The 26,701-nt window shown below is 38.6% G+C and overlaps 2 protein-coding genes and 1 pseudogene across 20 annotated transcripts in view; 2 read left to right on the top strand and 1 right to left on the bottom strand.

Annotated features, from left to right (window-relative positions):
- Positions 1-17,162, bottom strand: part of GIN1 (gypsy retrotransposon integrase 1) — a 28,799-nt gene extending 11,637 nt beyond the window's left edge. Inside the window, exons 1-5 of one of the 2 annotated variants that reach the window (XM_080677794.1) lie at positions 17,093-17,159; positions 15,449-15,528; positions 5,689-5,834; positions 3,483-3,676; positions 1,264-1,566 (exon numbers count right to left, since the gene is read on the bottom strand). In XM_080677794.1, coding sequence (XP_080533920.1) covers positions 1,264-1,566; positions 3,483-3,676; positions 5,689-5,834; positions 15,449-15,456 — 651 coding nt within the window. In that variant the 5' untranslated portion in view covers positions 15,457-15,528; positions 17,093-17,159. Of the gene's footprint in view, positions 1-1,263; positions 1,567-3,482; positions 3,677-5,688; positions 5,835-15,448; positions 15,529-17,092 lie in introns of both variants that reach the window. The other variant, XM_080677795.1, reaches the window with a different exon arrangement.
- Positions 17,163-17,273: 111 nt separating this feature from the next.
- Positions 17,274-26,701, top strand: part of PPIP5K2 (diphosphoinositol pentakisphosphate kinase 2) — a 70,144-nt gene continuing 60,716 nt past the window's right edge. For 15 of the 17 annotated variants that reach the window (XM_080680342.1, XM_080680352.1, XM_080680338.1 and 12 more), the window contains exons 1-3: positions 17,274-17,512; positions 22,037-22,423; positions 25,490-25,685. In XM_080680342.1, the coding sequence (XP_080536468.1) occupies positions 22,310-22,423; positions 25,490-25,685 (310 nt within the window). In that variant the 5' untranslated portion in view covers positions 17,274-17,512; positions 22,037-22,309. Of the gene's footprint in view, positions 17,513-17,936; positions 18,097-22,036; positions 22,424-25,489; positions 25,686-26,701 lie in introns of those variants that run through there. The other 2 variants (XM_080680345.1, XM_080680344.1) reach the window with 2 other exon arrangements.
- LOC308252751 (S-adenosylmethionine decarboxylase proenzyme-like) lies at positions 18,637-20,968 on the top strand (annotated as a pseudogene). The gene is made up of 3 exons: positions 18,637-18,648; positions 20,013-20,136; positions 20,458-20,968. The product of its transcript is annotated as an S-adenosylmethionine decarboxylase proenzyme-like (transcript).

Genomic DNA, 26,701 nt, shown 5'->3' with positions numbered 1-26,701 from the left:
AGGATTCGCTTTGCTGAAAATTACACAATAGCCATAAATTCGATTATTGCTGAAAGCAAGGTACAGGGAACCACTGAAGATTCCTATATATTGAAGATTCTCACTTTTCTCTTTTAAAAAAAAATATATTTTATTGATATTTTTACAGAGAGGAAGGGAGAGAGGGATAGAGAGTTAGAAACATCGATGAGAAACATCGATTAGCTGCCTCCTGCACACCCCCTAATGGGGATGTGCCCGCAACCAAGGTACATGCCCTTGACCGGAATCAAACCTGGGACCCTTCAGTCAGTGCGCAGGCTGACGCTCTATCCACTGAGCCAAACCAATCAGGACTCTCACTTTTCTCTTATGATACCTTCACACAGTAGGTGTAACACACAATCATTTGCCTTATTGACTCAGGATGCTATTATCAATCTGTTCACATTATTATTAAAGCTGTATGTCTTTCTTATTAGATAAAAAAGAAATATAAACAGAAGTTCTAATATTGTCATCAAACAAAACAGGGTCTTACATCCCTATTTTGCAGATCACTGCTGTGTCAGTCAAGGTAGGCAAGATTATGTTGCAGTTACAAAACACATTCAGGTTTCCATGGCTTAATTCAACAGTTTTACTGTTTGCTCATTCAAAGTCAGTTGTAGATCAGAAGGTCTTTCCAAAGCAACTATTCTCCTCTAGGTGCCTCAGCAATTCTGGATGAGAGAAATTACATCACTCTCTAGCATAGTATCTGGAATATTCTGTCAATTCTCCAGAGAAAAGAGTAAGATTGGGAGATTGAAGAATTGGGCATGAGTTTTTCACTACCTGGGGCTGTAAAAGTGGCACACATCCATCCACTCAATTTCTTTGGCTAGATCTAGTTACTTGGGCTTCACTACCTGCAAGAGACTAGAAGGAGCCATCTATATTTGAAGACTAGGAGAACTAATTATTGCTGAGCATTAGTAATTTATATGACAAAAGCAACAGACAATTATGCATATTTTAATCACTAAAATTATAAAAGCAATTTGATAATACATAAAAACTGAAAAATTAAGAAAAAAAATCTATCTTATTCCTCTTAAAAATAATTCCATGGTTAACCTTATGCGTTTTTATTTTATACCTATTTTTTTACATAATTATCTATGTCAATAAATGAAAATGCAATATATATGTAATAAAATTCTTTATTCATATTTTTGTTTGTTTAATCCTCACCCGAGAATATGTTTACTGATTTTAGAGCTTAGACCTCAGCTGTCTTACCTGATGAATGAACTCATCTCTTTGGTCCATTATTATTTTCTGAGGAGGTCCATATAAGAAAAATATATTGATAATAGCTTTAGAAACTTCTGATGCTGAAACATCACAAAGAGGCAAAATCACAACCCATTTTGTGAACAAATCTGTCATGATAATAGCATATACATGACGTCTGTTGCTTATATGAAATGGACCCATTAGATCAACAGTAACTATACTCCATGGATTTTCCACCTTGAGGTGCTGTTTAGGTGCTAGAATAACTGTATTTTTTGCCACTTGACAATGATGACAAGCATATACCTGCAAAACAGGCACACAATGAAGAAAAGACATGTAAAATTTTAATATATTCAACATAATAAAAGCAGTCTTATAAATCTAAAACTTTAATAGTTAATAGGTACCTTGTGTATTGAAGAAGAAATTTTTGGATTATTCTAGAATAGAATAAAACCTCCTATTCAATGACCATCTTAAGGAGTTTTACTCAAATGGTACATAATTCTGGTTTACATTCAATAAATATTTATGAAATGAATAGATCTTCAGACAACTTTGCTACAATTTGAAATCAGTATGTAAATACATAGTAATTTCTATAAGCAAAAGGTTTTTTAAAAATTATCACTCCAATAAATGAATTCATACATCTACTTCAACAAATATTTATTAACACATAATTTTATTCAAACAATATTTATAGATACCAAAAATTCCTTTAGGTCCTAGGAAAAGAGAATGGACAAAAACAAAACCCATGCTGTCATGGAGCTTTCATGTGAATGAGACGAGATCAACTGATGAACTTATGGATGGTGTCATTGCTCAACGTATTTCTGGAATTCCACTTAGGAAACTAGCTTCAAACCAACCCTTAAACAAAATTTTAAAATAATCTTCTTAAATTATAGTTACTTTTTTGTTGATTATTTTTTAGAGAGAGCAAGGGGAAGTGAGGAAGAAGGGAGAGAGAGAGAGAGAGAAATATCCATGTATAATTACTTTTGATCAAAGTTTTTATTTTACAACTTATATACAAATAACCTGGTTAGTTCAAAAAATCATATTCATTCTCAAATTTTATAAAGATTTCATCAAATGTTTGTAAAGGAATTGTGGCAGATTCTAAAGGCAAATACAAATGTCCAAGTCTTTGGAATACCTGCATAGACTCATAAACTGATAACTCATAAATGATACTTTTTTCAACGTTGGCTTAATTGTTTATGCCTAAAATGCACTATTACAATTATTAAAGGGATCTCACATACATATCAAGGAATTCCTACCATTTGCAAATTGAGTGGATTAGAAAGAGTAGAAATCAGTTCATCTACCAGCAAGAATCCCAGAATTTCTGGGTTACTTTTTTATTATAAGAAGTTGAACGTCCTAGGGCAGTGGTCGGCAAACTCATTAGTCAACAAATATCAACAGCACGATTGAAATTTCTTTTGAGAGCCGAAAACCGACTTCTGCGCATGGGCCACGAAGTTTCAATCGCACTGTACGTGCGCGCCCACACGTGGTATTTTGTGGAAGAGCCACACTCAAGGGGCCAAAGAGCCGCAGGTGGCTCACGAGCCGCAGTTTGCCGACCACTGTCCTAGGGGGTTATAAAGTTACAAAACTCAGACTAATTTCATTATCTTCACAACTTGACTTTGCGTTTAGTTGGTTTTAGGTTTCTGCCATATTTGACATTTTCTATGGCAAGATGAAATGGGCACAAAAGATGAGAGCACACACAGGACCTGACTTTTTATGAACATATTCACTTCAAGAATTCACATCAAGATTGAATGACTGCCATCTATGAGGTCATTTAGTTAAGGGAATTTCAACCCCATTTATATTCTGCCTATACAATAGAGATAAATGATGGAAGTCTGGTTCTAAAAAATCTGTCTAAATGTTTAAAAATTGCTTTGTTCTAGTTCAAATTACACTTTAGTGATTTTAAAGAAGAATTCTGAAGGAAAATGAAACACCCAAAATGTTTCTGTACAGAAAATACCCACACAAAGGTACTAAACCATTTGTATGCCAAAAGCGTCTATAGACGCAAGCAGCGGGCCTTTTTTAATTAAATTCAAAATATCGTGGCAGTTAACTGGTTAATGAAAACTGCTATCCAGAATAAATCTGGAGCAATAATGAATTTTGGATATCTATTACAGTTACATTATTCAAAATATTCTAAATAAGAGCCATACCCACTGTTTGACATCATTGGTCACAGAAGTCCAGTAGTAATTGGATTCCACTAGAGTGAGGGTTCTGGATATGCCATGATGGGCTCCAGTGTTGTTTTCATGGCATTCTCTTAGGACTTTCTTTTTTTCTTCTTCTGAAATAATTACCAAACGATTTTGTTTTCTGTCTTTTCCAACATAAAACAACTTTTTATCTGGAATAAATGAGACAAAAATGTAATTGCAATTTTTAGAGATCTATATAATTTTAAGGTAATCACAGCCTTTTCTTTAAACCATGAGGGTTTTTAAAAAATTTAAAAACCTTTTTATCTCTAAGACAGAATATTTGTAATGATGTTAACATACAATCTGAAAGGCTCTCAGCTGTTAGACTTACTAGATATGTATGAGGAACACTAGCTGCTATAACTTTGTATCTAGCAATACAAGTAGAACTAGCTTGCTCACCAAAGCATGTGAAACTATGGAAGTATGAAATTAACTTTCTATGGGTTACTCAAACTAGAAAAATACTTGCAGACACCTTCTAAAAATGGCATGAATTAGCAAACTATGTACCGATAAGCCACTTCAGGAACAGAATTTTCTGAAATAGTATTTCATCATAACTCCATTTTTGTAAGCAACCACCTCTCTTAAAATTTTTCTGGATTTGAGTAGGAGGTGGGCTTGATAAAGCCAGAAAGTGGGAGAATATTAATCCTCAAGATAGTTTGTTTTCCTTTGGAGGATACCTGACAAGAATCTAACAGGAAGAGAACCATCGCCTCTCCAGTGTAGATGAGGTAACTGGTCGAAATCCAGATTACATCATTAAGTTACTAATATGATTAATTAAGCACATGCTCAGTGGAACAGTCCTCACTTGAATTTAAGCAACCTGAGGGCAGGAACCTTACTCTCTTATTCATCAATATATCTCCAAGGCTGAGATATGACCTGCTCATTAGGAACCTTGTAAACATTTTTTACATAAATGATTAAATAAATCAATCAATGAATCCTCACTTTAGTCTAAGAAATATGTCTGTTCTTAAGCTTAAGGGAGTTATGTACACAGGGAGAAATGAATAGGTGTTTATTTATTACTAGAGGCCCGGTGCACAAATTCGTGCACCAGTGGGGTCCCTCAACCTAGCCTGTGGGATCAGGCCAAAACCAGCTCTCCGACATCCCCCAAGGGGTCCTGGATTGCGAGAGGCTGCAGGCTAGGTTGAGGGACCCCACCGGTGCATGATCAGGGCTGGGATAGGAACGGCGGGAGGTTGGCCAGCCAGAGAGAGACCGCAGGAGGCTCCAGGGTGTGTCCGGCCCATCTCACTCAGTCCCAATCGGCTGGACCCCAGCAGCAAGCTAACCTACCAGCTGGAGCATCTGCCCTCTGGTGGTCAGTGCACGTCATAGCGACTGGTCAACCGGTCAACTGTCTGCCCCCTGGTGGTCAGTGCACGTCATAGCGAGCGGTTGAGCAGCCTTAGCATATTATGCTTTGGTTGGTTGAATGGGTGACCGGATGACTGGACACATAGCATATTAGGCTTTTATTATATAGGATCATAGAATTTTCTTGACTTTCTTTGAGGAAAGCCTGATTCTGTACCTCTAGCCAAAACTCTCATTAATAGCACCAACATTCAGTTATCTGGTGACTATACCTCTTACTTATCTCATTCCAAACTTCCCTTCCTCTTTGGAAGAGGACAAAGAGGCAAAAATTATCATAAACTTTCAATATATATATATTCTACTGCCTAATATTTAACCCATTCAGAAATTATTTAATAGCAATGAAAGGAAGGAACCACAGAAATAAGTATAGTAAACAATCAAGTTAACTTTGTCAACATTTTCATATTAAGCATCAAATAAGCTTTTCACTGACAGTAACATGAGTGCTTCAAAATACACCATTAGAGTAGAAACCACCTTAGGGAAAAAGCAGGCAAGGTTAATTTAGGTATATGTTATTGTTTTTGATCCCAAGGTATCATTTTCTGTCTATAAATTCAAATGCCCTTTTCATGGCCTTCAGTTAACTTCTGTGTGATTTTTATTTTGCTTTTGACTGAGTGGCATCATCAATTCAACTAGTAATTGTTTAGCAACAACCAATTACTACAGAAACTCTCAGGATTCCATAAAGAACACATATGGAGAAGCATCTATATTAACTCTATATTCAAGTTTGGGGCCTTAATTTTACCTTTGAAGACAAATTTTTTTGCCGCTCTTCTTATTCCACTTCTCTCACTCGGTAGTGTAGTTGGATGATATTCACCAGTTCGTTTATAATATGCAATTTGTTTAAGATGAAGTTCACCGTTTTTTCCACTACGTACCATTATGAACCTAGGTAAAAGATATTTAAAGATATAATTTAGCCCGGCTGATGTGGCTCAGTGGTTGAGCATTGACCTATGAACCAGGAAGTCATGGTTGGATTCCCAGTCAGGGCATATGCCTGGGTTGCAGGCTCGATCCCCAGTAGGGGGCGTGCAGTAGGCAGCAGATCAAGGATTCTCTCTCATCATTGATGTTTCTATCCTTCTTTTCCTTTCCCTTCCTCTCTCTGAGACATATATATATATATATATATATATATATATATATATATATATATATATATCATTTAAATGATAAGCTAATTCAGTTGCTTTTTCAGTTCAGACTCTGTCACACTTCTGCTTTACATATGAATTGAATATTCACAAAATATTACCTGAGAGAGATTACTGTACTGTAGTACAGAAAAGGAACAGTACGATGTATATGAGCTAAAATATTTAAATGTTATTTTTGAGATATATCATGACAAATTATCTTGTCTCTTTCCACATGGTAAGAAATGTTGACAATTTTCCACATACTGGGGGAAAAAAGGAAATGAACAAGTACACTTCAAAGAGTTTTGTTTAAAGTCTCTCAGTACCATTAACTAAAGTATTACTTATATAGGATGGTTCTGTTATGAGACATTTAAATAAATAATTGGTTATAAACAGAGAAATTCAGTTTTGCATTACTTCTACATATATTTATGGTCATTGCAAAATGCAAAAAAAATAACAACACAACCCTATTCAAATCATTTATGAGAAAGGTATATTTTGGAAATGTTCATATAATAAAGAAGAAAGGAGATATTTAGTTATTATAGAGCTCATACACTCTTCTGAACTATACATAAGCTGCTTTTTTGAACAGAAATTCTTTTTTATTTTATGCATACCTTCTCTATGTTATAAAGAAAAATCTGGTTATACAGGCCAAAATAAAGGAAAACTTCTCTATTTTAGTTTTCTTTAAAAAGAAAAATTTTTCTTTCATATTTTCAGTTGAAAGGAATGAGCCTATGCTGGTTTTCTGTTTGGCACCACCCCCACCCCATCCAGAATCATTTTCGGCTTTTCTCTCTCTGCTGCTGAGCCCTAGGAGACTGACCTTTACAGGCTGCATTTATAGTTTTCTATCCCACAAAGTCCATTCTGCACAAATAAGACAGATTGGGGTGGAAAAACAGAAAGGTCAGTACAGTTAAGGGACAACTGCATAATTTAGGCAAGAAATGATAAAAGTCTGAGTCAAAGCAATATCAGTGGAAATGGCAGATACATTTTATAAGAATCGTGACTGACTGGATGTGTGAGTGAATAAAATTAAGAGGCTGGGATCATTTCTGAAGTTCTGGCTTAGGGAGAACAATGACAGCATTGAACATGTTGTATTGAGCTAATGGATGACCTAAGCATGTAGATGAAGTTAAGGCAGTAGAAGAATTTCATGGAAAGTGCACCTAGTAAGAACAGTAGACATATCCTTATCCTTTAACATTCACATTAATGAATACACTCATCTATGAATCCTTCCTGACCACATCTATTTCCTCTCAGGTAGAATTGTGCACACCTTCCTTGGTACGTGCACCACTTTCATAAAATCTGCAACACTTTATTCAACTTACTAGTTTATATGTCTCTCTCCCAAATACTAGTATATTGGAAATCCCTCAGCAACATGAGATTAGCCAGGGAAATAGGAAAAAATCCAGAAGAGGTTCTGTCACAGAAGTTTAGGGAATAAAGAGCTCTTGAACACCAAGTAGAGGAGAGGTTACATAATATCAGAATTAAAATTTGTCTCGTGGTTTTGGTAATAGTTAGAGTAGCACAGGGCAGGTGGAAACCAGACTAAGGAGGTATAAAATGAATAGGCATTGAAAAAGTGTATTTAATAAATTTAATTTAGTTATGAAGGCAAAGAATTACAAGACAGTTGCTAGAGACAAATACGAGGTTTAGTCACTGATCTAAAAAAATATTATTGAGCTCCTGCTATGTGTCGGACACACACTGGAGATACAATAATAAACAAGACATGTATCCTCTTGACCCTATGGAGTTTACATTCTATTAGGATTGAGAGATTGTTTTGGCATCCAAGTTCATAGCAGCATTATTCACAATAGCCAAAAGGTGGCAGGAACCCAAGTTTTCATCACTGGATGAATGGATAAACAAAATGGGATATATGCATACAATGGAATTATTATTCAACCTTAAAAAACAAAGGAAATTCTGGCATATATTAAAACATGGATATTATGGCTAATGTAAAATAAGCCAGTAACAAGAACACATACTGTATAAGTCTATATATGAGGTACCTAGAGAAGTTAAATTTATAGAGACAGAAATTAGAATGGTGTTTGTCAGGGTGTTGGGAGTAAAGGAGAGTTATTGTTGGTACAGAGTTTCAGTTATGCAAGAAAAAAAGCATTCAGAAGATGCATGGTGGTGATGGTTACACAACAATGTAAATGTACTTAATGCCACTAAGCTATACACTTTAAAATACAGTTAAGATGATGAAGATGACATCTAAGACTTTCATAGCTAGAGAGAAGTCAATGACTGGCTTTAAAACTTCAAAGAACAGGCTGACTTTGGTTAGGGACTAATGAAGCCAGTGCTCATTTACCATCCCCAAAACCCAAGGATCCTTAAGAATTATGCTAAATCTACTTTGCCTTTGCTCTATAAGTGGAAAAACAAATCCTGAATGACAGCACAACATGGATTTACTGAATATTTTAAGACCACTGTTGAGAACTACTGTTCAGAAAAAAACAAACATTCCTTTCTAAATATTACTGCTCACTGACAATGCACCTGATCAACTAAGAGCTCTGATGAAGATGTACAATGAGATTAATGTTATTTTCATGCCTGCTAACACCACATCCATTCTGTAGCCCATGGATCAAGGAGTAATTTGACCTTCAAGTCTTATTGCAGTCATGTGCCACTTAATAATGTGGATAGTTCTGAGAAATACACCTTTAAGCAATTTCATCATTGTGCTAACATTTAAGAGTGCACTTAACAAACTTAGATGCTACAGCCCACTATATACCTAAGGTATATAGTATAGCGGCCTATTGCTCCTAGGTTACAAGCCTATATAGCATGTTACTATACAAAACAACACGAGATTAAATCAAGAACAAGAAAAAAATGATGCAATCAAGAAACACAGCATTAGGGTTTACAATAGCTAGGACCTGGAAACCGCCTAAGTGCCCATCAGTAGATGAGTGAATAAAATAAACTATGTTACATTTACACAATGGAATACTACACAGCAATAAAAAAAAGAAAGAACTCTGAACATTTGCAACAGCATGGATGGACCTGGAGAGTATTATGCTGAGCGAAGTAAGCCAGTCAGAGAAAGGTAAGTATCACATGATCTCGCTCATATATGGAATCTAATGAACCAAATAAACTGATGATCAAAAGTAGACCCAGAGTCATAGAAGCAGGAACAGACTGTTGAACCTCAGAGGGAAGGCAGAGGAGGATGAGTGGGAAGAGATCAGCCAATGAACTTGTATGCATATATGCATAACCCACAGATACAGACAGTGGGGTAGTGAGGGAGGATGGGAGCAGGCTAGAAGAGGTTTATGGGTGGAAAAGTATATAATACTTTCAACAATAAGGATTTTTTTAAAAAGAAATGCAGTAAACACAAGATATATGAGGCTGCTGCTGGTGTAACACTGCATACTGTTTAACAGCAAACTTTTTTATGTAACTATAAAGAGTACACCCTAAAACAACAACAAAAAGTATAGTACAGTAAATACATAGACCAGTAATTCATAAGTAATGCATTGCATTAGGATGTTAGGATGGCTATAATGTCATTTGGCGACAGGAATTTTTCAGCTCCATTATAATCTTATGGGACCACCGTCGTATATATGGTCCATCATTGATCAAAAAGTCATTTTGCAGTGCATGACTTTTTGCAGTGTATTTAAGAAATATATTTCATAAGGCTAGAGCTGCTGAAGTGATTCCTCTGGATCTGGGCAAAGTAAATTAAAAACCCTTTGGAAAGGATTCACCATTCTAAATACCATTAAGAACATTTGTGATTCATAAAAAGAGGTAAAAGTATCAACATTAACAGGAGTTTGGAAGAAGTTGATTCCAACCCTCAGTGATGACATTGAGGGATTCAAGACTTCATTGGAGGAAGTACTGCATATATGGTGGAAACAGCAAAAGAACAAGAATTAGCTGTAGCGCCTAAAAATGTGCCCAAATTACTACAATCTCATGATGAATCTTTATCAACTGAGGAGCTGCTTCTTATGGATGAGCAAAGAAAGTGGTTTCTTGAGATGAAACCTATTCCTAGTGAAAACGCTATGAAGATTGTTGCAATGACAACAAAAAATTTCGAATATCATGTAAACTAGTGGATAAAGCAGTGCCAGGATTTGTGAGACTTCTAATGCGGGCAAAATGCTGTCAAACAGCATTGTATGATACAGAGAAATTGTTCATGAAAGGACGAGTTTTCAATGCAGAAAACTTCATTTTTGTCTTTTTTAAGAAACCGCCACAGCCACCCCCAACCTTCAGCAACCAACACCCTAATTAGTCAGCAGCCATCAACATCTAGGCAAGACCCTCAACCAGCAAAAAGATTATGACTCACTGAAGGCTCAGATGATGATTAGCACTTTTTAGCAATAAAGTATTTTTTAATTTAGGTAAGTATTTTTTTTAGAAAATGTTATAACAGACTACAGTATAGTGTAAACATAACTTTTATATGTACTGGGAAAACAAAAACTTTGTGTGATTCGCTATGGTGATACTCACTTTATTGCAGTGGCCTGGAACTGAACCTGCAATATCTATAGGGTATATGTGTAGTAATCACGACTGTGTGGTACTGGCAAAATGAGAGCCGTTAGCCTATTGAACAGAATAGAGTGTCTAGAAAAAAAGCCATACAGAAATTATAAATTGATTTTTGAAAAAGCACCAAGGTAATTCAACAGAGAATGAATAATATTCAGTTGCTGGAACAACTAAATATCAATATGAAAAAAAGATGACCTCAACTCATATCTTGCACCAAATGTAAAAATTAACCCACTATGGGTCATAGACCAAAAGGTAAAACCTGAAACTACAGAACTTCTAGAATAGGGGTGGTGAACGTCCAGCCCGCAGGCTATATTAGGCCTGCAAAATAATTTGTTCTGGCCCTGCAAAGGCATTAGGGGTGAGTCAATTAAATGTCTGATCAAATATAGAAGGCTAATTTTTAAGTTGATAATTTTGTATGGCCCAGAAATCCTATCTAATAAAAGAGTAATATGCAAATTGATGATCACTCCAAGACATAAGATGGACTCCCCCATGTGGTCAAAGATGGCTGCCCCCATGTGGACAAAGTATGGCCGCCACAAGATGGCTGGCAGGAGGGCAGTTGTGGGCAGTGGGGGTGACCAGGCCAGCAGAGGAGGGCAGTTGGGGAGACCAGGTCAGCAAGGGAGGGCAGTTGGGGGGGGACCCAGGCCTGCAGGGAAAGGCAGTTGGGGGATACCAGGCCTGCAAGGGAGGGCAGCTGGGGGGTACCAGGCCTGCAGGGGAGGGCAGTTGTGGGCGATCAGGCCAGCAGGGAGGGCAGTTACGGGTGACCAGGCCAGCAGAGGAGAGTAGTTGGGGGAGACCAGGCCAGCAGGGGAGGGCAGTTTAGGGGGACCAGGCCTACAGGGGAGGACAGTTTGGGGGGTAACAGGCCTGCAGGGGAGGAAAGTTGGGGGGACCAGGCCTGCAGGGGAGGACAGTTGTGGGGGGAACAAGGCCTGCAGGGGAGGGCAGGTGGGAGGGACAAGGCCTGCAGAGGAGGGCAGTTGGGGATGACCAGGCCAGCTGGGGAGGGCAGTTGGGAGGGACCAGGCCTGCAGGGGAGGGGAGTTGGGGCAAACAGGCCTGCAGGGGAGGGCAGTTGGGGGTGACCAGGCCTGCAGGGGAGGGCAGTTTGGGGGGGACAAGGCCTGCAGGGGAGGGAAGATGGGAGGGACAAGGCCTGCAGGGGAGGGCAGTTGTGGGGGAGAGCAATTGGGGGGAGGAACCAGGTCTGCAGGGGAGGACAGTTGGGAGGGCAGTTGCGGGGGAGGGCAGTTGGGGGGAGGAACCAGGTCTGCAGGGGAGGACAGTTGGGAGGGCAGTTGCGGGGGAGGGCAGTTGGGGGGAGGAACCAGGTCTGCAGGGGAGGGCAGTTGGGAGAGACCAGGTCTCTCAGGGGAGGGCAGTTGTGGGTGATCAGGCCAGAAGGGAGGGCAGTTAGGGGTGACCGGGCCAGCAGAGGAGGGCAGTTGAGGGAGACCAGGCCAGCAGGGGAGGGCAGTTTGGGGGGGACCAGGCCTGCAGGGGAGGGCAGTTAGGGGCAACCAGACTGGCAGGGGAGGGCAGTTAGGGGTGACCAGGCCAGCAGGGGAGGGCAGTTTGGGGCAATCGGGCAGGCCCGGGAGCAGTTAGGCATCGTTCAGGCTGCCAGTGGAGCGATTAGGAGGTGATCAGGCTGGCAGGCAGAAGTAGTTTGCGGCAATCAGGCAGAGGCAGGCGAGCAGTTGGGAGCCAGCAGTCCTGGATTGTAAGAGGGATGTCCGACCGCCTAAACGGTGGGATCGGGCCTAAACGGGCGGTCGGACATCCCTCAAGGAGTCCCAGATTGGAGAGGGTGCAGACTGAGCTGAGGGACAACCCCCCACCCCCGTGCATGAATTTCGTGTACCGGGCCTCTAGTGATGTTATAAATATCCAAATGGTCCCTTGGCACATATAAGCTTCCCCCCTCCTGTTCTAGAAGATAACAAAAAAAAAATCTTTGTGAGTTTAGGTACACAGATATGGGTGGCAAATAAACACATGAAAAGATACTCAGCACCATTACACAATAAAAAATGCAAATTAAACCACAATAAGATACCAGTACATATCCATCAAAATGGCAAAAACAACAACTAAACAAAACAAACCTAACAATACAAAGTATTACCAAGGATGAGAACTGATAGTAAAAGTTATAAAGTGATTAAATAATAAATATTTTAAATTACAAATAAGGAATAGGTCTTATTAATTCTTAATGCTTATATCGTTTCACACAGTGTTTGGGACACAATGATCATTCAACTATTTGTCAGTAAGTAAAGTATTACTTGCATTTCCCAATAGAAGAGTTAGCATTGAATTAAAAGAGGCCACATGTTCCAAAGTTCACATTGGGAAAACATTACTTTACTTGCATACATGTGGCACTATTAGTACGGTGTGTCTAAGAAGATAAGGCTTTTAGGAGTCAGCATTTCTAGTGAGTGAGTTACCTAAGCCTCAGTATCCACATTTAGAAAAAGGACATAATACTTATCCCAACTTTTTCACAATTACATGGATCAATGAGATAATGGATTTGAAAAGTCTTTTACAAATGGTAAATCAATATATAATTACTAGAGGCCTGATGCATGAAATTTGTGCACAGGTAGGGTCCCTAGGCCTGGCCGGCGATGAGGGCCAATCTGTGGGGTGACCAGCAGGGCAATCGGGAGGCCCCCAATGGCACCCGCCTTAGCTGGCCCGGCACCACCCACTCACTGACCCCACCGCTGCCACTGGTTGCCTCCCTCTGCGGGGTGACCGGCAGGGCGATCTGGGGGCCCCCGCTGTCTGGCCTGGGGCCTGCGGGCTGGGGGCAGCTCCTACGTTGAGCATCTACCCCCTGGTGGTCAGTGTGTGTCATAGCGACCGGTCGTTCTGCTGTTCAGTCAATTTGTATATTAGGCTTTTATTATATAGGACTAGAGGCCTGGTGCATGAAATTCATGCACGGGGGTGGGGGGGGGGGTGTCCCTCAGCCCAGCCTGCACCCTCTCCAATCTGGGACCCCTCAAGGGATGCCCGACTGCCCGTTTAGGCCTGATCCCAGTAGGATCAGGCCTAAACGGGCAGTCGGACATCCCTCTCACAATCTTGGACTGCTGGCTCCCAAATGCTCGCCTGTCTGCCTTCCTGATTGCCCCTAACTGCTTCTGCCTGCCAGCCTGATCACCCCCTAACCACTCCCCTGACAGCCTGATTGATGCCTAACTGCTCCCCTGCCAGCCTGATTGCCCCTAACTGCCCTCCCCTGAAGGCCTGGTCCCCCCCCCCCAACTGCTCTCCCCTGCAGGCCTGGGTCCCCCCCAACTGCCCTTCCCTGCAGGCCCGGTCACCCCCAACTTCCCTCCTCTGCCAGCCTGGTCACCCCTAACTGCCCTCCCCTGCAAGCTTGATTGCCCCCAACTGCCCTCCCTTGCAGGCCTGGTCCCTCTCAACTGCCCTCCCCTGCTGGCCATCTTGTGGCAGCTATCTTGTGTCCACATGGGGGCAGCCATCTTTGACCACATGGGGGCAGACATCTTATCTTGTGTGTTGGAGTGATGGTCAATTTGCATATTACTATTTTATTATATAGGATTGTTTAAATACTTAAGTATTATCATCCATATCAAGCTGTTCAAAGTAAGAGAGAACACTTCTCAAAATCTTTACAAGGAATAAGATTTTAAAACCTCACTCCTTTCTTTAATGGCTGATTAATGTTTTCTGGCAAGGCATATGTTTTACTAACAATGAAACCTAGAAAACTCAACAGTTGCATACTTTACTAGTATAATGAGTTATAGTCTAAAGGGGTTCACAAGCTTATAGTTCTGAAAGTAGACACAGATGACAAGGACAAACAGAAAATGGAAAAGAAAGAAAATCAGTTCACAATAGTAGAGTTTTAAATAGATGGTTAAAAGTTTGCTGCTAATACCTGGTATTTACATACAAGAATAAGTTAAAGAACCAGTAGAATTTTTTTCTTTTCAAAGTATATTCACCATTTGGTCCCTAGAAACCCCTCCCCACTCCCCCTGTGCCTTGGTGGTTGAGCATTGACCTCTGAACCAGGAGATCAAGGTTCCATTCTACAGGCCTATGTTAGGGGCTGGATCCCCAGTAGGGGGTGGATCCCCAGTAGGGGGTGTGCAGGAGGCAGCCGATCAATGATTTTCATCATGGATGTTCCTATCTCTCTCTCCTCTCCCTCTCTCTCTGAAATAAAAAAATATATGAAAGAAAATGGCTTTATGCTGTAATATTTAGAACAAATATACATAATCTTCCTCTGCCCAAATATTATTATTTTTTATTGATTTCAGAGAGGAAGGGAGAGAGAGAAAAATCAATGATGAGAGAGAATCACTGACTGGCTTCCTCCTGCACGCTCCATGCTGGGGACTGAGCCCATAACCCAGGCACGTGCCCTTGACCAGAATCCAACCCAGGACCCTTCAGTCTGTGGGCCAACACTTTACCCACTGAGCCACACCAGCTAGGGCTGTGCCCAAGTATTATTAAAGGAAGGTATCATTTACAAAGGACAATTTAGTGGTTTGAGCAATAAATATGAAGATTATATTAGGCTTTTTTTGGATTTACTCTGTTTCAGGAATTTTTGTTAAAATAATTGCTTGTGTATTAAAACAAGTAGAAGTAAGAAAAGGTATGGCTCTTCCTTTCCGTCTGGCCGCAGCCATCAGGTAAACCAAGATGGGAGCTTACAAGTACATCCCGGAGCTATGGAGGAAGAAACGTCCGCTGTAATGCGCTTCCTTCTCAGCGTGCGCTGCCACCGGCCTGGGCTGCAAGGCCAAACAAGGTTATGTGGTATTTCAGATTCGTGTGCGCCCTGGTGGCCCTGTTCCTAAGGGAGCGACCTAGGCAAGCCTGTCCATCACGGTGCTAACCGGCTAAGATTTGCCCAAGTGTTCAGTCCGCTGCTGAGGAACGAGCGGGACGCCACTGTGGGCTCTGAGAGCCCTGAAGTCTTACTGGGTTGGTGAAGATTCCACGTACAAATTCTTTGAGGTTCTCCTCCTCGGTCCGTTCCGTAAGGCTATCAGAAGAAATCCTGACACCAGGGGACCACCAAACCAGGCGGCAAGCACAGGGAGCTGTGGGGGCTGAAGTCCCCCACACACCGCTGTGCCGCCAGGGAAGGGCCACACTCTCCAGCTCCACCGTTACCGCCAGGATAGGTAATGTTTGTAAAATTCTTACCTAATAAGCAATTAGGACTGTCAAAAAAAGAACAAGTCCTGAATGAAGGTGGCTCATTACAACTTCTAGCTTTGCAACAGGAAATGGCTGAACTTTTTACACTCTATCCCTTGTACAACATCAAATAAAATCAGTGAATATCTGTGTTAATATTTATTACTTAATTCATTTAATAATTTTATCTTGTGTGTGCAATAAAGGCAGTGAAGCATCACTTTAAATAAAATCAGGATTTAACTGTTTCACCAAGGGCAAATCCCATCAAGGCCACCAATTTAAAGCCTCTAGTTATATGCATATGTTCCAAACTAAAAACTCAAAATTAGTAATATTTCAATAAGCATGTTAACTTGTGATCAGAAGTTTACTTATTCTATTCTAATCTCTGAAAAATGTAAGAGCACAATTTTATGTAGCGTCAAAGACTGGGAAATCTAAATATACCAGACAAGTCACTGTAATCTGCGCTTCATTTCAATGTACACATTCGTTTAACAAAAATGTCTTAATCTCCAAATGCATAAAAATGAAGTCACATGTGACAAATGAATTTCACTTTGAAAATTATTTCTCTACTTTAGGTTAGAAATGCCCATTTAAGGAAAACCCATAGAGGTAAAATGGGTACTTTTCCTTCAAAACAACGACACAAGATTCTCCCTTGAGCTAGCGTTTCTCCCCGCACAGGAGATTTTAATTTGGGGCAAAAGGGTAATATTTCCGATTAAATGACAACTATGCTTAAAGTAAGGAGGGAGAATTCTTCAATGTCAACCAAGTGCAGCACTCAACTTTTGAATTCATTCGGAGACTCGGACGCTACTTTAAAGGAACATTTCCAGAGCGTTTAAGCGTCTAAATCTTAAAGGCAAGGTCCGGCTAAATTTAGCACAAACAGAAAAACGACCATTAAGCAAAACTCGGTTCCACCAAGTAGGCATCTCCCCAGGCCCGAAAACGGAAATCGCCCAGTTTCTGTTCTGCCGACGGGACTCCACAAGGCCCTGCCGCCCCAAGGCGCCTGCGCAACATCCAAGTAAACCCTTCCTAGGCTAGTCGATGGGAACGGCTTTGAAATTACTGTCAGGTTACACCTCACTTTAAAATTCATTAGGTATGACAAAGCACACCTGAACGACCACTCACCGAAGTGGTCCTAAATGCAAGCGACAGGATTTAAGCTTCCTCTCGCGACTTATCTGGTGCTGCCGGAAGCGGAACTAACCAAGTCGTTAAGAGGGGCGGGGCTTGTGGGGGTGGAGCTCCGATCAAAGAAGGTTAGGGCGGAACCTTTGGCTCTTGCGGGAAATTTTTCTGCCCGGTGAGCTGTCTGAGTGAGACCCAAAGCGGGAGAGGAGGCGTGGCGGAGGCTCTCCGGTGTAGTAGTTCCTTGCACTACCTCCATGTGGCTCTTCTGTTACTGAAGAAAGAAGACCCGCGTCCACGCTGACAGCTGGAGCCTCTTAACCAATACCTCACCCCTGCCCTCGGGATTAAAAGGGAAACCGAGACCTGTATGGTGTGGGCCATCTCCAGCCACTCGCGTGACAACCGCAGCCGTGGCAGGTGAGGGTCCCGAGACCGAAGAAAAACCGGGATGCGGAACCTGGTCGCCCAGGGTTTGCAGCCGGCCGCCGCCGGGCAGTTGCTTTGTCTCCCGCTGAGCTCTGCGGAGCCGTAGCCACGCGCGCCTCGGAGGGCCGGGGCCAGAGCGAAAGGCAGCGTGGAGGAGTGACAGCACAGCTCTGCGGGTCGTTTCATTTCTCCTCCTCCATTGCTTCCCTTTTTCATTTCTTGGGTTTGGTATACCAGAGGTGTCAGCTGAGCTGGGAACAGCCGAGCTTCTCGCTGGTGCTCCAGGCTGCGGTCTTGCTCCACCAAAGTAGGCGGTCTCGAGTTTGGGGACTTAATGTGGGTACAAATGGCTATTTTGCTTTTCATTTTTCCACCTCTATCCCCCTGCCCATCGCCGCCTTCACCCTCATTTCAGTGCGTTGCAGCTTTCCAGAGTAAGGACTGATTGCCGCACCGAATCCGTTGGAGAGGGTGGCATCCTTTCGCGCTTCGAGGAAGCAGGGGCGAGGGCGGTGACCCATCGATCTGTTACCAGGTTCTCAACGACTTCCTGGGAGTTTGACCTTTGGAGCCCTGTGGGTAACACTTGCCTGGCGTGCTGGAAGGCTTAACTGGAAGTCAGAAGCATGGCTGACTTTGGCACCTACCTTTGTTGCTCTACGCTGCGATAGGCTTTTGTTTTACTGTTAAAAATTCCACAATGAAAAATAAAGTTTTTGTTTCGGGCAGATAAAATAATAAGGATAGCTGACGTGAGCTGTGTGCCAAGTGCTTTACATATTTTCTCCTATACCCCTCAACAATTCCATGAGGCAGATTATTATCCTCATTTTACAGAAGAAGAAACTGAGGCTGAGAGAGGTCGCATAACTTGCCCTAATAAACTTACTGCTGCTGCTAAACATTTGAACCTGTATGAGAAACCAGGTTTTTCAGACTCCAGCCTCTGCATTCTTACTCATTATACTACTATTGTCCTGCCTCTATGCTTCATCGCTTCCAGTTTCTTTACTAAACATTTGCAATGGCTGAAGCATTCATTAAAAAAAATTTTTTTTGGAGTGTCTAACAAAAGACAGACATGATCTCTGTCTTTATGGAGCGTCAGTATTGTGATGCAGAATTCAGTACTTCAGAAACCAAAATACTGAACTTACTGTAGCATGGGCTTGTTTAAAGCAAGTGATTAAAGCAACGGTTTTCAATCAGTGTGCCACAAGAATTTTTAAAACATGCAATACCTGACTCTTTAGTCAGGGGCACTGATCTCTTTTCCCTTAGATTGTCACATAAAAAAAATGGCAAGAGCCAACACCACAATAGATGTCCAGTGTGCGTGAATCAAAATTATACCTATTTTTTGTCAGATCAGCAAAAATTATAACATTTTTTGGTGTCCTGCAAAATTTTAGTAATTAGTTTATGTGTGCCATGAGATGAAAAAATGGTATGTATTCTGTGCCAGTTAAGTTTAGGTCAGAATCTCTGCCATAATTATAACAACTATATATAAACAGCTAACATTTACTTTATGTTTACCATATGCTAATTGCTGTGGTGTCTGCATTGTCATTTAATAGTCAAAATAACCTCAGATTTATTACCCCATTTTACTGGAATTAGCTATTTGGGAATAGAACTTTCGGAGTTAATGCTTTGCAATTCTATCTAGCATAGCATTCAGCTCTTCTTAAGAATATTTGATCAAGTAAGTTCTTATATTACCAGTAATCAAATGAAATATTTGATATGTAGTTTCATCTTGATAGGTAATTAGTTTTAATATGACCAAGGGACAAGTACATGTAAACAGCCTTGAGATATATCACTGTTGTGTGTAGTTCTTAAACTGATGTTCATGGGCATCTGTTTATGTGCAGGAGTTTGGATGGCAATCCGTCACATACAGTTGCATGAAGGATTTAGTGCACATGTACTTTTTTTCTAAGAGAATCCATAAATTTTATCAGATTTGCCAGTTTTTTTACTTCTGAAGGTTTAAGGGCTGATACAATCAAATACTGTTTTCACTCTAATCTTGTTTTGTTGATTCTATGAGACCAGAATGCAGAATAGTTATATTCTCTAAAAATATACATATATTTTTGTTTGGTTTTTTGCAAAATGTACTTTTACAAATTGGGGCCTTTTAAATTTTGGTTCAGCTTCCTCAGTGCAGCAGGCAACATTAGCTCGCTCTGTCTCTGCTCTCTCTAACAGGGAAAAGCAGACTATAAGAGACTGAACTGTAAGTATATCTGCCTCTATTTCCAACATATTCATGTTCCACTTGCACACACACACACTCACACACACTCACAAAAGCTGGGAAAATTTTATTCATCCTTTTAAAAAAAAAGTTAATATAAAATTATAACAAAAAAAAAAAGGGAACCTGAACTTTAGTAATAACAGCTGGAACCATCCTCAGCAGCAGTGGGAGAAGAGATTTAATTTAGTTGATTTTCTGTGGTTATTGATTGTTCACTAGTCTCACAGTGAAGGAGCTGCACATTTTTTTAAAGGGACTGAGAAGCTACTGGAGGTTTGGTTCTCCAGGCAGCAACCTGACACAAATCAAGGACCTGGGAATCTTCGCACCATCCCAAGTTCTAGTAGCACATACTTTTGAAGGATGTGCAATGTTCAATTATAAGTGTGCTTATGTGAGAGTAACATGTTTGTCTCCAAGAGACATTTCATTTTGAAGATATGTGGTATCATCCTCTTGCTGAAAGCACTAGTTCCCCCTGTTGAAACTTACTAGGGATCACAGTGGGTTGGACGCAATTTAAAGTTTCTTTTGTTCTCATAAGAATTTCATGAAGCCTTCTCACCAAGGGTACTGACACTAGAATTTCTGGGGGAAAATACAGCTTCTTATTGCAGTTTTCCCAAATGGAGCAGCACATTGTATGGGATATATGACTTCTGACTGTTGTATACTTTGGATTTCCCAGAGAGTAGGGTTTATTAGTCAGCCAGATTAAACCTTGAAAATTCTGATGAGTGAGCTTGACCCAGCAGTTATGGACCAGTTCTACATTAAAGATGGTGTTACTGCACAGGATGCCACTCCTTAGAATGGAATTTATGACCTGATACCAGGTTCTGTCATTGATGCCACAATGTTTAATCCTTGTGGGCATTTAATGAATGGCATGGAATCGGATATGGAACTTATTGGACTACTCACATCACTCCAGAACCAGAATTTTCTTATGTTAGCTTTAAAACAAACTTAAGTCGGGCCTACTATGATGACCTGATCAGGAAGTCTTCAGACCCGGAAAATTAGTGATCATCTTGTTTGTGAACCAGAGTTCTAAGTGGCACACAATGCTTTCTTCTCCCCAGAAGATTAAAGGTTTTAAATGTCTTGATTGTCATAATGCTATCTTCAATGATTACAACCTTGTTTTTACCAGTTTTGATATGAAGCAGTAACTACAGCAGAGTTAAGAAAAATGAAAAAAAAATGCAAAAAGAGAACACACATGGAAGAAGGAGGTGCTGCTTTTTAGATATTGATACTGGGGGCCATGCTTTCCATAGCCACCACCTTGTAGTTGCAGAAAGCCCTAGACTCAATGATAGTGTAATCATTTTGAATTGAATACTTTCTTATATCAAGGAGTCCGATATCTTGCATGAATGTTCTCTCCTATGCCACTCTTGCTGTGAAATTGAAGTGCATGTAGAAAAAAACTTGTACTATATGAAACTTTATAACACTTGTGACAATTCAATTTGGTTTATGCACAATATAATATTTCTCCAAGTATCATCCAAAATTCCCCAAACACATGGCTTTCATCCCCCTTAGGTGTTGGCCTCAGCCTAATCATTTGGGACTATTATATTAAATTGCTGCCAGGATATTATGTCCAGTTACCTCCAAATTCTAGAACATATTCTCTACTGATGTTGCTGAAACCAAATTCTATTTCATACAGATTTTTTTTGCAATAGCAATGAAAGGTTTTCTTCCACAAGTTGAGTCCTCTTAAGAAAGTGATTGCAGTTATCCATTTTGTGTATTATTATTTTAACATTATTGCTTCCTGCACTTGTATTCCTTTACTTGATTTAGTTCCCCACCATGGTGTCTCCCCTTCCAGCCCCACCCCAATAAAGTGATACACTGTTTTAATAAGAATGGATTTAATGTAATTTCAGACTGATGGATAGGGGTCAATGTTTACTAAACCCCATTACCTTTTATCTTGTTATTTTTCATTCAGATATTACTGAACTATATGCAGAGGAATTTAGCTTTTAATGTAATTTTGTTACAATTTAAATATTTTTTTCCTAATTTGTTAGATAATTTTGCACTTGAGGATTTTAGTGTTCAGTCTTTTTGTTATTTTGTATCAGTTTGTCCGGTTACAAAGTTGTATATTGAAGATCCGAGTCTTAATTTCTTAATTTTATGGAAGAAAATATCTTTTCAAGTTATTGGTACAGATTTTATAAGCGTCATTTAAAATTATTTTCTTCATTGTATTTTAGGTAAAAGGATTGCTGAATCATCTCACTGAAGCAATAGCCTCACTATCTTTGTTTTCTAAACTGCATCAACAATGAAGCAATGATATCTGAGAACAAAAGAACATTTGCCAACTAAGTGTCATCACAATTCAAGTGACTGTATAAGCAGAAATAAGCTGCAACAGACCTATGTGTCAGCTGGTATAAAGAGAATGCATTCTTGTGATGCTATTTATGTAGAAGCAGTTTTAATATAGCACATTTAAATTATAACCTATACCAAATGAAATAAAAATGAGTGGATCCGCCAGATTCTTTGTTGGGCCTGAAGATACAGAAATCAACCCTGGTAATTATCGACATTTCTTCCACCATGCAGATGAAGATGAGGAGGAGGAAGATGAGTCTGTAAGTTGTTTTTTGGTGAGAAAAGAGCAATACAGGATAGATTTTTTACTGATCATTTTTAAGGGAAATTAATATTTTATCTGAAATTGTGAAGACTTTTTTTTCATCTAGAAATTTGTTGGGAATATTTTAAATTGAAAAAGTATATTTTATGAGTGACATTGAATTCATGGTGTGTCAAGAACTACAGTTAGGGCTCAGACTTTTAAATTACTTAATGATTCCTATTATAGTGTCATTCAGTGATATGCCTAGCACCACAAAGGACTAGGTTGAAAAAGTGGCATAAATCAAAAGGGTTTGTATGTAGAAATATATAACAAATACATCAAGATAAAGAAGGAAATAATTTCAAAGGTACCAAAGTAGGACTCTACTTAACCAGCTTGTTTGTCATGTTATCAACACAGGTGGTGGTTGACCATAAGATATTTCTATTTATTACCTAATCAGAATTAAATTGTGTGGCTAGAAGGAGAGGCTACCTTACATATTTACAGATTGTGTGTGCTTGTGGGTTTAAGTATGTATAAGCGTGTTCAATTTCTGTTCTCTTATCTATTAGAATGTTTATCCATGTTGGATCTTGAGGAATGTACATCCATGTTGGATCTTGAGGACACATTTATTATGTTTGTTTTGCTATAGTTCCATTAGTTCAATATTATTCTTGTCATTGTTTTCTCTTTACAACTTGAGATTGCTTTACTCTGAGAACTGATTTAAAATACAAACTTATGTTTGTGTTTCTTTATATTTCTAATTGAAAAAATAATTTTGTCTTAAAACAAAAACCTGTTATACTTGGTAAAAGCAGTAAAAACAGACCAAAAATAGCTGTTAAATGACTCTAAATTCTTTCACAGTACAGTTACACATATCTAAAATGCAAATCAGACTGTTACTCATTTAAAACCTATCCCACCACCCACCCCACTCCAGAAAAAAATGATTTTCAAGCTTTTCTTGCCAGCCAAAACTTTTCTTGCTCTGAAGTTTTATCTACAAGGCCAGTAAATAAAACATAAAACAGCTTCTCTGGCTGACTTAGACTGGAAAGAACTATTGACTCAGCTTCTACTGCACTTAACCCTTTCTCTATAGAGTTCTGAACACACTGTGGACACCACTGGTAGATCAAGTCTAGTCTTACACATAAGGACTTTTTTTTCAACTCTATCTAGACCTGTACTGTCTCTCATGCCTTTTACCTTTTATGTTTTAGCAATATCAAAGGTACCACGTATTCCATGTTGTATCATGCCTTTTTGCTGTTGTATGCACTCCTTTGTCTCTATTAAATGCCTTTATTTGGGGGTGCTTTGTGAACGGTTTTTCATTCTTCGAAACAATGCTCAGATTTCATATTCACTCTTGCCCTTCTTCCCCATGAGAAAATTGAACACTTCTTCCTTGATACTATTTCTGTACCTTGACATATATACTTTTATTTAATGTATCATAATATACTATATTATTACTCTGTCCCCCATTAGACTCAAAGAACTTTGAAGACAGGTCGTTTTTATATGTCTAACTCTTCAGTGCTTAATATATAGTTCTTGGAATATTCAAACTAATTAAATTGTTTATATTCATGATGTGTAGTTGTCACTTTTGAGGAGCTTGATTTATTTGACCTGTGAATTGGTAAAACAGTTTGTTTCAGATCATTCTTCTGTTAAAATTTCAAAGAATTTCATTTAGACATTAAATCTAACTAAATAATTTAGACCTGTTTTAAAAATTATTTTCATCTAAGATTTTACCTAATAGGAAAATTCTGTTATTTTTTCTTAATATAGGTTTATTTGTACATTTTAAACTGTAATGTTTTCAGTTCATCTTAGGCAATGATCAGCTCTTCATTAAATAGATCTATAATAAGCAAATAAAACTTACTAGCTTTTAATTTTTTAAACTGTAAAGCAGTATGCAATATTAGGTGGAGCACTTTTGTTGTCTATGAAATCTACTTTAGGGACGTCATAATGAGCTTTGCCGAAGCTTTTCATCAGGAAAAAATTGAATAAGGGAACATTAAAGTGGATGATCACAGTGAGAAAGACAGCAGATCCCAGGGAAGTTAGGATTTACAATCAAATCCAATATCAATTTGAATTTTATATGAATTAGAGCAATGAAGAAATATAATTCTAGGATAAAAATACCAATTTAATTCTGATGTTATCCAGTTTTATTTTTAGAGTCTAGTAAAACTTTCGAGCTCTAGTATAATTTGAGCCCAGATTATAATGTCATATGAAATATGTAAAATGGAAGAGAGAGAAGAATTGCAATGAAAAACTGGACACAGCTTTCTTTATATATTTGATAAAACTCTAAACACCTGAATGCAAAGACCTCAATGAATCTTGAGTAATTTTATAAACCTGTGAGCTATCATAAGTTATTATTTTCATTTTCTACATTTTTAGTTTCAGGCCAAATTATGGCCTTTGAACTGTAGCAGTGGTGCCAGAGAGGAACAATACGATTAAATAGGAATATTAGAGTATGATGATTGGGGTGTCAAAGAGCATTGACAATGCTTAGCAGTGTGGCATTCTCTAAAATTTCCTTCTTATTTGTCATAGTTGACCAACTAATATTCACATTTAATCTACAAAAATAGTTTAATTCTGTATAGCTTTGTAGTCAGAACAACATCATATTTTAGTCAAGAGAATTCTTTATCGCACTCCCATTGGCCTTTTATTTGGATTAGATAGGGTTTGTCTTTTATTTGCCCCTTTGTGGTGTGAAGAAGGTAAATATTAGGGACAATTAAAGGAGAATTTGTTTAAGTTTAAAATTTGAAAGAAAATAGTAACAATGTTCTGAAAGTTTATTTTAAATTTTTTTGCAGATCTTTGTAGAAAACTATTATTTTGTTAATATGTATTATGACAATGATATAATTTTGAAAAATGCCTTTTTTGGTTAATGTGTCATTTTTTATTAATTCATCACAAGCCTCATCTACTTCTGGGAAAGATTTAAGATAGCTGCACTTTGGAATTTTTATTAAGTCAACCTGATTTTTTTGTTTCTTTTCTGTTTTAGCCACCGGAAAGGCAGATTGTGGTTGGAATATGTTCCATGGCAAAGAAATCCAAATCAAAACCAATGAAGGAAATTCTTGAAAGGATCTCCTTATTTAAATATATTACAGTAATAGTATTTGAAGAAGAAGTTATTTTGAATGAACCAGTGGAAAACTGGCCTTTATGTGATTGTCTTATTTCTTTCCATTCTAAAGGTATTAAAGAATGGGGATGAAAACCCCCTTTTATCCTCTCTGATTGTAAAACTAATACATGTTAATTGTAGAATATTAGATAAATTAGAAAAATAAAATTAAACTTATCTACTCTCACAGATAGGTGATATAAACATTTTTACATATTTCTTTCAAGCCATTTTTGTGTGTATTTTTAGAAATATATTTAGTATTATAGTGTATATGTAATTTTATGTTTAACTTTTTCACTAGTTATATCAGAAGTTTTTTTTACTCCATATCATTCTTTAAAAACTTGATTTTTAATTATTTTCTAGTGTGTCATTGTGTGGAAGTACGATAGCATATTTAACCAATATCCTAACAATTAGATGGTTTCCAGTTTTCACTATTAAAAATAAGGTTTTGATGAAGTCCTCTAAGTTTTTTACAATAAATTTTTGAATTATTTAGTATTTTAATCCCTTATGCTTTTGCCAGATAGGAAATGATCTGTTATTTCTCATATATATATATTTATACTTTATTTCTTAAGAACTTAAAATTTTAATATTAGGTTTTACTTCTGTAAATCAAACTGAAATATCATTAAGCTTAAGTTTTACTTCTTATTAAAGTAGTTCTTCATGGTAAGTCTACTAAGAAAAATTATTGTTAAATGTATGTCCGAAAATTTATAACCTAAGACTGTGAATTAAGTGAATTTCTCACTAAGAATTATAGAAGATATGTGCTCACTTATAATATATTTATAATATATGGTTCTTGTTACCAAATATGCAGTCCCCAGCTTATTAAACTCTCACTTTAGTTAGGTGTTCAAGAAGCATCTCCTTTAGCAAGATGGAGATGGACCATGGTTCAGACCTTTTGTGCTTCCACAGCCTATATTGATTTTTATTCTAGAGAAGCCAAAGCCCTGGTCTCCTTTATAGACTGAAGTACATCATTTCAGAGAACCTTAAAATTTGTTTATCCCTGATGGTAAGGTGTTCTTCTCCTACTACCACATGGTTCTTTCTACAAAACCTATT

This window comes from Plecotus auritus (genome assembly GCF_963455305.1).
Source record: "Plecotus auritus genome assembly, chromosome: 7".
In the NCBI taxonomy this organism is placed as follows: Eukaryota; Metazoa; Chordata; class Mammalia; order Chiroptera; family Vespertilionidae; genus Plecotus; species Plecotus auritus.
This window is presented reverse-complemented; position numbering and strand designations above follow the sequence as displayed.